The following is a 12,822-nucleotide window of genomic DNA, read 5'->3' as shown; positions in this document are numbered from 1 at the left end:
CTCCATTTTATGTGTTGTCGTAATGTAAATGTATGGAGTCCACTCAGATAATAAGTTTGACAGAGCATTTTTTTTTTTTTTTTTTTTACAGGACTTTCAACAGGATATGTATGTGTAAAGCATACCCCAGAATATCTTATCAGTGGAATGAAAATTCTGTTATGCTCAATGCTCTGTTATATCTAGTCACAATTTGTCACCACACATGTAATTGTGGGAAATGTAAACAATATTTTTTTTAATGCAAAATAGTCCTGTGATAATTCCTTTATGTTCTGTTATGAGGTCACATAGGCAACTGCACACAGAAGTCAAAAGTCAGAATTGATTTATTTAGCAATATCCTGATCGTCTGATGGCTCATAATACAGATTGTCTTTGGGAACGTTGCACAAATAGTAAACAATTACAATGGGTTATTTGTAGGGATTAGAGGCACATGAGAATGGACAGAGAGCAAATATTTGGGGACAGTTGACAGTTGGAGAGAGAATTTAGAAGCACTTCCTGTGGACGATTGATGGTCCGGCCTCCTCATACTCGTCTTTGCTGATCCACATGGCCTGGAAGGTGGACAGGGAGGCCAGGATGGAGCCGCCGATCCAGACTGAGTATTTACGTTCAGGGGGGGCAATCATCTACAGGGAGCGACAGTCAGTGGTTAGGGCAGAGTCAAATGTTGTCTATACAAAGTCGTGTCTATCCTAACCAGCCTTGCTGCACCAAAGGTACTTTGAGACCACAAAGTACTTCATCCTCAAAGTACTTTGAGGTACTTCACTTTTGCATACTTTCTCTCAGTAATTGTGATGGTGGTGTGGTTAGGTCGATTGTCCATTATTATAGAGAATTCTCCATACCTTGATCTTCATTGTGCTGGGGGCCAGGGCTGTGATTTCCTTCTGCATGCGGTCACCGATACCTGGGTACATGGTGGTACCGCCGGACAAGACATTGTTGGCGTACAGGTCCTTACGGATGTCAATGTCGCACTTCATGATGCCGTTGTATGTGGTCTCATGGATACCAGCGGACTCCATGCCTATGGGGATAAGAAATAACAGTCTTTACACCCACATTCTGTTGAACTCCATGCAAGACAATAGAGAAATAGGAACGTTGGATTCTGAGTCTTGTCATGTGTAGTGAGGCCCCATGGGAAAAGAGAGGAGAACCCCAAGCTTATACTTAGTTCATAAGCATCATGTAAAAGACGATACATAGGGTATATCCTTAATGAATAATACATTTGGTTACACAATATGGACTACTTTTCTTCCTGCTATCCTGCATAATTTTTTCTACATTACTTGTGCTACAGCACAGTAGATCTAGCCTGGTCCCAGATCTGTTTGTGTTGTCTTTACAATGGCAGGAGTTGGTGAGAGAACACAAAACTGATCTAAGTCCAGGTTATAGAACATTGTGTAGGTGCAAGGATTTGGATACTGACCAATGAAGGAGGGCTGGAAGAGGGTTTCTGGGCAACGGAACCTCTCGTTACCGATGGTAATGACCTGACCGTCGGGCAACTCATAGGACTTCTCCAGAGAGGAGGAGGAGGCAGCGGTGGCCATCTCATTCTCAAAGTCCAGAGCCACGTAGCACAGCTTCTCCTTGATGTCACGCACGATCTCTCTCTCAGCTGTTGGGGTGGATAAAATAGTCTGTTAGCCACCACAATAGACAAACAAGGTAACAACTGTTACATTTAGGGAAATCAAACCTACGGTGTGTGTCAATATTGACAACTTTGAACAGACTCCTCAGCTAACAGTACAATAAATGGCTGCAGTTACTCTATTTTGCCAATAGAAGGCACTGTAAGTTCATGAGCAACCAACAGTGGCAAGGTTCAGTTGAACTAAACAGGTGTCATTAACGCTACATGTTAACTAGGTGAAAGGCTACATGAATATTCAAATGTAATGAAAAATAAGTCAAATACTTAAATTCAAATGTATATAGTTCTACATTGATATTCTATCATTACCGGTGGTGACGAAAGAGTAGCCTCTCTCAGTGAGGATCTTCATCAGGTAGTCAGTCAGGTCTCTGCCAGCCAAGTCCAGTCTCATGATGGCATGGGGCAAGGCATAACCCTCATATACGGGCACGTTGTGGGTCACACCATCGCCAGCGTCCAGCACAATACCTGCACAGACACACCAACGAGCATCACGGTGGTGGTCAATGCCAGGGTTGTGGGTTTTATTCCCAATGGTGCTACATATACTAACATGTATACATATACTAACTCGCTGTACTGTAAGTAACTTTTTACCGTCATCCATTTTTGGGTGGATCAGTGTTAGGAGGCGCATGCTCACCTGTGGTACGACCAGAGGCGTACAGGGACAGCACAGCCTGGATGGCCACATACATAGCTGGCACGTTGAAGGTCTCAAACATGATCTGCAGTAATGGAGGAGTCACCATGAGTCACTGAGAAATGTCCCACAAGGCACAGACATCAGTCAGTTCATTGTCTAGTTAATTGATAATGCCAGAGAAACCGGTGTTTGGAGGACATATACCGTGCCAAACACCGGCTTTGAGGGCATTATCACTTTTATTCAACGGGTTACCAACGTATTCAAATAGTAATTGACATGTTTTCAATAAATGGAATTTCTTCATAGTATTTCATCCTTCCACAATATATAGTCCCGACACAAAATCTAGTGTTGCTAAAGACGCGTTCGGTCTTTTTCTTCAGTATCTATGAATACGACCCAGTCGTTTGTTCTAAGTGTTTCATTGCTGTACTGCCTGGCAATGCTCTTATACCTTGCTTGCTAGCTAGCCAACAACAGCTAACTTAGTCACATCAAAAAGTACAGCCAGGATAACAGCAAAGTAGCTGCATTTGCATTTGTTTAAGCTGTTTTCTAGTGACATTTATTTAGAAACATCCATAACAATGAGCTAATGAGGTGCAATTTGTCCTGGCATAGCACATGTGCACACTCGTCAGGACACTGTTGTTCAGAGGACCTAGCCAACAACACAGCTACAGTAACACAATCACTTCAAACGTAATCTGGAAAGACTGCGTTACGTTGTACCTTTTTTCAATGGATTTTTTTTGTTGTTGTATGTATATATATATATCCATAAAAATGATGGCAGCTGATTCATTATTTCGACTGGCTGAAAAACGCTGCCTGCCTGAAAAACGCTGCCTGCCTGTCTGTCTCGTCCTGACTTATTACATTACTATGGGACAGCAGGTGATCAAATTTGAATATTGAAACAAATGTTGCAAATGTCGGAGAGACAGACAGCAAGGTTTATACAAATCTCCGCTGTTAAAAACAAAATCTAGATGCTTTTTATAATGGAGATGAAGTTTATAAATTGCCTGGCTGGGCTGATGAGACAGTGGATTGCGCAGTCAGGTGGAACAGAGTAAAATAGGCATTTTAACATCATAGATTTAGCTGCTGGCAACTAGACACCGGCTGGAATCTGGTATTAATCAATCAGCATTCAGGATTTGACCCATCCGTTGTATAATTGTCAACTAAGGTGAATTCAACAAAACATTTTACCTTGTAATTGGATTTAGGATAAAAGTTGGGTAAGAAAAAGACAAAATGCCCTTACATTGATTACCTTTTGCAAATCCAATCAGTTTTCCACATTGACTCAACGTCATCATATATATCATCATATATATTTTTTGGTTGAAATGACGTGGAAACAATGTTTATTCAACCAGTTTTTGCCCAGTGGGATATTTCTCATTAAACTAGACTGATGGCCAAGTGTTTGGGTTTAAGGTATTAGGGCCCACCTGGGTCATCTTCTCTCTGTTGGCCTTGGGGTTGAGTGGGGCCTCAGTGAGCAGGACAGGGTGCTCCTCAGGTGCCACACGAAGCTCATTGTAGAAGGTATGATGCCAGATCTTCTCCATGTCGTCCCAGTTAGTTATGATGCCGTGCTCAATGGGGTACTTGAGGGTCAGGATACCTCTCTTGCTCTGGGCCTCGTCTCCAACATAGGAATCTTTCTGACCCATACCCACCATCACCCCCTGGGGAAGAGACAGACAGGCATGTGTTATTCACATGAACAGAAGGTACAGACATGAACAACAACAGCCACATACCGTATTGATTTGTGAAATAGAGCTACAAATGACACACATTTAGGGTCTGTTTTCCCGGACCCAGATTAAGCCTACTTAGCTAAAAAAACATGCTCAATGGAGAATCTCCATTGAAAGTGCCTTTTATTCCGGGACTAGACTTAATCTTTTTCCATGAAACTGGCTCAAACTCTAGTCTGATTTCCAGTCTGTTTGTGCTATCATTTAAACTACTTGTCACTCATTGTCATGCCGTGTTTGGCTTGACATTGATAGCAATGTAGTTGGTAAGAGCATAAACAGATCTTGAACCCGTGTGGATTTTTTATTGTTGGACATAAGATAATGTAAAAACACCAGGAAATCAGCTCCAAGTGATTTTATTCCCGGTCAAAAATAAACGCAACATATAAAGTATTTTTCATGAGCTGAAATAAAAGGTACAAAAAATTTACAAAATTTACAAAAAGCGTATTTCTTTCCAATTTTGTGCACAAATTGGTTTACGTTCATGTTAGTGAGCATTTCTCCTTTGCCAAGATAATCCATCCACCTGACAGGTGTGGCATATCAAGAAGCTGATTAAACAGCATGATCATTACACAGGTGCACCTTGAGCTGGGGTCAATAAAATGCGCAGTTCTGTCACACCACACAATGCCACAGATGTCTCAAGTTTTGAAGAGTGTGCAATTGGCATGCTGACTGCAGGAATGTCATTTAGAGAATTTGACAGTATGTCCAACCGGCCTCACAACCGCAGACAACATGTAACCATGCTGGCCCAGGACCTCCATATTTGGCTTCTTCACCTGCTGGATTGTCTGAGACCAGCCACCCAGACAGCAGATGAAACTGAGGAGTAGTTCTGTCTATAATAATGCCCTTTAGTAGGGAAAAAGTCATTCTGATTGGGTGGAACTTGCTCCTGAATGGGTGGGCCTATGCTCTCCCAGGTGCGCCCACCCTGGGTGATCCATAGATTGGGGCCTAATGAATTTATTTTAATTTGACTGATTTCCTTATATGAACTGTAACTCATTAAAATCATTGAACTTTTGTTGCATGTTGTGTTTATATTTTTGTTCAGTATAATTTAAGAAATCCGTTCCCAAGTATTCCCACCAATAATAGAGAGAAACGTGATCGTATACAAACGTAAGCAATGAAATGATTATGTTTTAGTCAAACATTATATCTGTTTGGGCTTCTTGCGATCAATTTGCATACTACGAATAATTTGTAATTATGTTCCGGCCCCCCTGACTACTCTCCAGAAATAATCGGCCCGCGGCTGAGTCTAGTTGTTGATGATCCCTGCTGTAGGAGCAATGACCAACTAACAATAGTGTTGCAGCTCAACTTCAGGAATGACCCTGTGAATGACATGAAGAGGTAAAATGGGGGAGGGAGTGAGATGATGTCTCACCTGATGACGGGGGCGCCCCACAATGGAGGGGAACACTGCCCTGGGGGCATCGTCACCGGCGAAGCCAGCCTTCACCAGTCCTGAGCCGTTGTCGCATACCAAGGCTGTTGTCTCTTCCTCGTCACACATGGTTGAGTCCGGTTACTGTGGGACTACACGCACACACACACACACACACACACACACACACAATACACCAGTTGTCACCAGTAAGTCAAGTATGTCAGAGCGCAATGTGTTTCACACATGGCATATGGCCATAGCAAAATGAAGTGTTACTTTATTAACAGTTGCTGCCATTCACACTGTGAGCTTATTCTGTAGCACTGTCTGTCTGTCTAGTCTCTTCTTGTTGTTTGTTCATATATGCCATGCTAGCTCTATAACTCACTTTTTGTTTGACTAACAAATTAATTGACTGACTTACTGTTTATAATTGTAATGCACACAACAGAGGACAGTGCTACATTTTGATTGCTCTAAGTGCTTAAACGTATTCCTGTAGTGGTCCTAATCCCAGACTTTAAAGCACAATAGCAGTTTTAAGAATCTTAAAGCAGGGATCTGTATTGCATTTTATATCAACTTTTTATTATGTGTAATCATGAACTCAAAGCAACATAAAAATGATTTTGCTATTTAGTCTTAGACGTTTATCGGGTAGAAATGTGGATTCATACATCGCTCTTTTTTTTACACATTTATCGGTGAGAAATGTTGCTTCAGTCATTGCTCTTTTGAAACATTTATCGGTAAGAAATGTTGCTTCACTCATTGCTCTTTTCTCTTGTCCACTCAGGTCTGTTACAGTACATTCAACTGTAACATACAGTATGTATCTTACATATACATGGTAATGTACAGGAAATGCACTGATTGGAAGTCGCTCTGGATAAAAGAAGAGTGTCGTCTAAATGACTAAAATGTGAATGTATTACTGAATGATAAATGATTATGATAATAACAGAATTCCATCGAAACAGGTTCATGAGAATTGCATGTGTGCAAGAGAATGACTTACCCTGGAGAGCTGGACAGGAGGCGTTGTGTTACAGTCCCTTGAGACAGAGAGAGGAGAGTGCGCCTGGCTCACCTGCTCTCTGAATTTAAATAGGAGTACACAGGACCCATGCCATCACATACCTTCAAGACCTCGGGCCTTTTTAGGAGACATGTCACCCTTACACACCAATGCGGAACTGAAAGTTAGAGTTGCCCTGTCCCACTACGGTTGTCACACACATGCACGCACGCACGCACGCTCAAGAGTCTCATTTGGCTAATTTATAGCTGGGAGGTGGCACTGTGGTCTATTGTTGGAAGACTGGAAGACAGGTTGATGATGCGTTCGCAGAGAAAGGCATGTTGGAGGTCACTATATAAATAAAGTCCGGTGCATCAGTCATAATGGAGACATGGCCCCTTGTCTATCTGACTGACGTTCAGACACAGCGTTACAGCCAGCCAATCAGGGCATGCCATGAAAAATGACAACCAAAGCCTCTGGGACCACTAGCAGGCCTTCAAAGGAAGTTTCAGAGCCTCACCCTGAATGGGAGTGGACAATAGTCATAAGACTGTTTTCACCAATAGAAATTTAGGACAGTCTTCACCAAACCAAAAAGTCAATCTCTAGTCTGGTCAGTGTTCAATAACCAGAGAATGTCCCTCAGGGTTGGGATAATTCCATTTCAATTAAGTTTATTCAATTCAGTCAAGTCGATGAGGGAATTTCAGTTTACTTCCAAAGTTGACTAAATTGAAATGGAATTGATCCCAACGCTGATGTTCATAAAGTAAAAGGATTGTCCTCATGGCCTGTCAATTTAGTAAGTCTTTACACAGTGGTAGAACACAGCAGTCTGGCCTCACTGACCACAGTGTAACGTGGTTTCCCAGTCCCATTGATAACCACATACCTGAGGAAGTGGTTCAGAAGGGGACGACCAAAAAAGCAAGTGATTGTTTGAATGGTGTGGATAGGAGGGGAGTCCACAATACTTCTATTAAAAGGAGTGGTTTATAGAAACATAGAAGCTCCCCACTGGCCATTCAATTACTGACGAGAAGACAATACTCAGATGAGACTCTATTGCCAGACACGGCACAGTGCTCCACCCACAGAGACATGGAGAACGTGGGAAAATACTATTCAGATGAAGTAATAGTAGGAAGTTTAAGGAACAGGTTTAAGTAGAAAAAGGGTATTGAAGGATAAGTATAAGTCAAGCACATTGAGCCACACACACACACTAATCAGTTGGCATAAGGTAAGATTGTTAGCTAGCATAGAAGGTTCATAAAATTAGATTGCAGTTAGGATAGTAAGGTCATGTTATTTTAGAATGTGATCCAGCCAAGGTAGTTACACATTAGGTTTACTTGTATCAGTGTTTTGGGCAGCCAGATGTGGTGGAAGAGAGGAGGTGGTTATGTGAGCTTATGGAGCATTGGGCTAATACCCTTCTTTTAACTCTGTCCTTGGCTATCTTATAGCCTCAGATACTTCCTTGCTGTAGTTTACTTTACATTACTGGCCTGTTTTTACTGTACAGCTGGCACAAATTAACTGGATGATTCAACGCATTAAATGCTTAGCTGAGGTTCATTTCCTTGTTCAAATAAATCAATTCCAAAAGTCTTGTTAGTGTTTGCATTCAAGGTCAGGATTTTATGTAAGGGTATTAGCATACAGCAGTAAATTCACTTGAAAGTGACATCCAGAGTACAACTCATCCCTCAACATTTACGGGACCGCCTAAAGTCATGGAATTTAATTGTAAAAATGTATGACTTTTTAATGTGTGGTGAACACCACTGGTCATGATGTTTTCATGTGATTGTCAAACAAATCAGTTCAAAAAGTAAGTTTGTCTACTCCAAAATAAGTTCAGCATCCGAACGGATGCCATTTTCCATTTGAATGGAAAGGGACATCTACTACAAACACCAAAAGTTTAATGACATTCAGTCTACAAAGTGGTGTCTATTCATTGATGCCTAACAGTGAAAAAATAAACATAGAAAATGATTCATAATAAATGTTACTTCAATTTGCAACCGGCTGAATCAATTTCACCAGAGAAAGCATCCGAGCGAAGCAAACGGCGCTCCTCTGTCTAAGTATCTATAGCCCACGTATCTGATGCTGTCTTGCCAAAAAGAATATGACATGTCCTACTCTTTTTGTCCAGACAGCATCAGATACATGGACTACACATACGAAGATAGAAGGGAGCCGTTTCCTCGCTCGGATGCTTTCTCCGGTAAGATTGAGTCTTGTTGTCAAAAGTATCAATATATTCAGAGACGACCTTTCAGATCTCAGAATTTCTGTGGGTGCCTTTGGGGTGGCCAATCAGATTTCAGGGGGTATAACCCCCTGGACACACCACTGACACCAGCAGCCCAAGTTCTAACCTTAGATTAGACCATTCGATTTTGACCCCGAGGTTGTTAGCCTCGTAAAACAGACTGACCGCTGCGATCACCATTGTTTTACTTCAGTCAGGTTGACCAGGCATGGTGTGTGACCTCATTCATGACTTACTTACTCTAGCAATGGTCATCAACATTGTTAAAAGGTTTAAAAAACAATTCTAATAAATGCAACAGTTAGACAATGGAGGAAGATACTCCAAACCTTTTGATTAAAAAAAAATCCATCAGGTATTGAATTCATTATAGCACTGTAACGTCTGCTTCCAACTCACAATCTCAAACACGTAGATCCCCTGAACGCAGCTCACTCTCCAGATCCCAATCACCTGAATTATGATCACCTGTTCACACACCTGTATGTCATTATCACACACTATTTAGTTCAGTTCTTTGCACCCCATCGTTGTGATGTATTGTGACACTTCTGGAGACTTATATTTCCCTCACTAACTTTAAACATCAGCTATCTGAGCAGCTAACCGATCGCTGCAGCTGTACACAGCCCATCTGTAAATAGCCCACCCAATCTACCTACCTCATCCCCATTTTGTTTTTATTTACTTTTATGTTATTTTGCACACCAGTATTTCTCCTTGCACATCACCATCTGCTCATCTATCACTCCAGTGTTAATTTACTAAATTGTAATTACTTCGCTACTATGGCCTATTTACTGCCTTACACACCATTTGCACACACTGTAAATATATATATTTTTCTATTGTGTTATTGACTGTACGCTTGTTTATTCCATGTGTAACTCTTGTTTGTGTCGCACTGCTTTGCTTTATCTTGGCCAGGTCGCAGGTGTAAATGAGAACTTGTTCTCAACTAGCTTTCCTGGTTAAATAAAGGTGAAATAAATAAAAATATTCGGAGTGCTGTGTTTCCTGTAATGTAACCCCCAGTGTATGATAGTTTTGGCCTGCCTCACTAACGATGCCTTTTGCCTATTCTCTGCCTGTACTTTAGCCTATCGGATTTCCTGTTATCAACCTCTTGCCTGATTACTAGCCTTTTCCCTGCTTGTACGGTTGCCTTTTTGGACCCCCTGTGTATGAACTTCTGGTTTATTTGATATTTCGTGTTAAAATAAAGAAAACTATATGTTCCTAATTTGCATAAATACACAAAAATACAATATTTGCATATATGGAAACATTAACATAAAGGGGTGGAGCAGGGCTGCAACCAAAAAAACGACCTGCACTGTCTTGATTGCCTCAATAATTACTGTTGTCACGTTCTGTTGCATAAGTCGACAGCAGGGTACCCAAAAAGCAAGAATACGAAAGAGTCGCAGGAGTCAAATGAAACCAATCACCCCTCAAGACACAGGAAATAGATGGCTGGGAAAAAAAGAAAGCTCCTCAGGTGGACGGGGCATGGGCGTTGCTACTTAAGTACATAAAGCCTTGACCTCTTACATTAGAGGGTGACACCTGGCCACATTTTGCTCTCCTGTCCCCTCCCGTAGGAGTTATATCTGGGCCCTGACTTTTCCCTGAACACAGGACCTGGTCCTTCATTTTGCTGGATCTTTACTACAGCATTCAGCTGGTTCTCTAAAACAGTAACTACTAGCATCTCTTTGGTAGACAAAATACACACAAACGCGCACAGTAGCTATTGTTTAATGAGGATTCCTCTTGTAGAGTCCTATTGCCATGAGATCATGTGACCAAAGTCCAACTTGTGCCACCGCCAGCCCCTCATAGTCAGCATTCCCTCCCACTAGAAATAGCACTGCCATTATTTCCTCAAATGGTTTCCTAGGATAGGAACAGCTTAGTAGTATGAGCACTGAGCATTAGAGTAGCCTGCATTGACTGCCTTTGTTATTGGAATTTGAAAATGAATTAAAACCTACAGGTAACTTCCAAAATAAAGGAAACACCAACATAGCGTCTTAATAGGGCGTTGGGCCACCACGAGCCACGAGAACAGCTTCAATGCTCATTGGCATAGATTCTACAAGTGTCTGGAACTCTATTGGAGTGATGCAGTACCATTGTTCCATGAGAAATTTCCTCATTTGGTGTTTTGTTGATAGTGGTGGAAAATGCTGTCTCAGGCGCCGCTGCAGAATCTCCCATAAGTGTTCAATTGGGTTGAGATCTTGTGACCGAGACACACACACACACACACACACACACACACACACACACACTTTAAACACCTCTTTCAAAGTCACTGAGATCTCTTCTTCTAGCCATAGTAGCCAAAATAATGGGCAACTGGGCATTTTTATACATGACCCTAAGCATGATTAATTGCATAATTAACTCAGCAACTACACCTGCTTCTAATATACTTTGTATCCGAAGTTCAAGTGTTTCCTTTATTTTGGAAGTTACCTGTACTTGGTCAAAGCACAATGGTGAATGGTTTCCCTTGGAAAATATTGGGAGTTTTTTTTTCTTCTGGCATCAGACCAGATAGACTGCAATTGTGTTTGGAACTGGGATGGGCTTTTGGATCTGATACATGCAGTGGTATGGACACAATGCCACAGAAAACTTGTCAATCATCATGAATCAGTTACTCAGAAATGCTGATTTAGTGTAAAGACAGCCAGAGAGACTCACAATACAGCGTGGTTTAAAACCAGTCAAGACCAGACATACAAATACATCATTGGTCAACATGCAGTGCACACTGACATACCTCTTGTTGTTTAAAATAACCTCCATTACGTAACTTTATGGGAGACAGTGAGAGAAACCTTGTCATGGCCGTTGAATGAAGAGGACCAAGGTGAAGAGTGGTGAGCGTACATATTATTTTTATTAGGAAAGACGCCGAACAAAACAATAAACACTACAAAACAAACCATGACACTAAAGGCTATGTGCCATAAACAAAGTCAACTTCCCACACAGAAACGAGGGAAAAGGGCTACCTAAGTATGGTTCCCAATCAGAGACAATGATAAACAGCTGTCCCTGATTGAGAACCATACCCGGCCAAAACATAGAACCACAAAATCATAGAAAACTAAACCTAGAATGCCCACTCCAAATCACACCCTGACCAAACCAAATAGAGATATTAAAAGGCTCTCTACGGTCAGGGCGTGACAAACCTATAGGTTACATTATATTGGCTGAACTTTCACCTTTAGACTGGTGACCTTACAAAGATAAGAAGACCAAATTGATTGTGTATGTATTCTTTGGTGAGTGAGTGGGCCCTTCCTTACATGGTATTGTCTGTGTTGACATCTCTGCGAAGCTGTATATTGTAGGATACTTTGAGGGGATTCTATGCAATGCAACATTGTATTAGCATGCTGTGTAACATCCAAAAGGTGCAAGGGTGCACATGACCATTCTCAAAAACATGTCTTAATCTGTTATACTTTACGTATTTCCACATTGTACTGTATATGTCTTTACCTCCTAGTGAGCATACTGGAAAAGCATGAGTATGCCATGGGTCCCAGTGCCACCACTCAGAGTCACCGATGTTACAGTAAAGACCAGGCAGGTCCAGTAATCCAATAAGATGATTATCCTGAGAGCCGTTAACTCACTGCAAGCTCATTAAGCTAAATTAGATCAAAGGGACCTAACGCTCATTCACAACATTGCCGAAGGAATATCATGTCCATAAATCATATAATATCTACAGTAGGAATCCTGAGAATTATTAGTCGGTCTTACTTATTGTGGGGAGGGGGGGGGGGGGTGAGCTTCTCTTAAGCTTGGGGGGGGGCTAAGAATAGGTATCGGTAATAGAATAGGTAATCAGAGTATAGGTACTCAGGTCTCTCTGGGAGTTTATAGAATTATAGGTCAACTTCACAGAACCATGGGGGAGATTCCATTACCCAACTTTTGAATGTCCCCTCATGCAC

The 12,822-nt window shown here is 41.5% G+C and overlaps 1 protein-coding gene across 1 annotated transcript; it reads right to left on the bottom strand.

The window, feature by feature from the left end:
• Positions 1-311: 311 nt before the first annotated feature.
• On the bottom strand, positions 312-6,756 carry LOC139408412 (actin, alpha cardiac muscle 1-like). Its single transcript, XM_071152263.1, has 8 exons — positions 6,544-6,756; positions 5,523-5,674; positions 3,800-4,039; positions 2,331-2,415; positions 1,994-2,155; positions 1,454-1,645; positions 861-1,042; positions 312-638 (listed from the first exon to the last, which is right to left on the bottom strand). Exons 2-8 carry the CDS (start codon positions 5,649-5,651, stop codon positions 495-497), a joined length of 1,134 nt encoding a protein of 377 aa, XP_071008364.1. The 5' UTR covers positions 5,652-5,674; positions 6,544-6,756; the 3' UTR covers positions 312-494.
• Between the last annotated feature and the right edge of the window lie 6,066 nt (positions 6,757-12,822).

This window comes from Oncorhynchus clarkii, chromosome 1, assembly GCF_045791955.1.
Source record: "Oncorhynchus clarkii lewisi isolate Uvic-CL-2024 chromosome 1, UVic_Ocla_1.0, whole genome shotgun sequence".
In the NCBI taxonomy this organism is placed as follows: Eukaryota; Metazoa; Chordata; class Actinopteri; order Salmoniformes; family Salmonidae; genus Oncorhynchus; species Oncorhynchus clarkii.
The sequence above is the reverse complement of the archived record's forward strand: the minus strand, read 5'-3'. Positions and strand labels throughout refer to the sequence as shown.

Coding starts and splice junctions, on each gene's coding strand:
- LOC139408412 (XM_071152263.1), bottom strand. CDS start 5,651: ATGTGTGACGAGGAAGAGACAACAGCCTTGGTATGCGACAACGGCTCA. Junction 1,646..1,993: donor CTACTCTTTCGTCACCACCG/GTAATGATAGAA, acceptor CCACCCCAACAG/CTGAGAGAGAGATCGTGCGT. Junction 639..860: donor CCAGCACAATGAAGATCAAG/GTATGGAGAATT, acceptor CGCTCCCTGTAG/ATGATTGCCCCCCCTGAACG.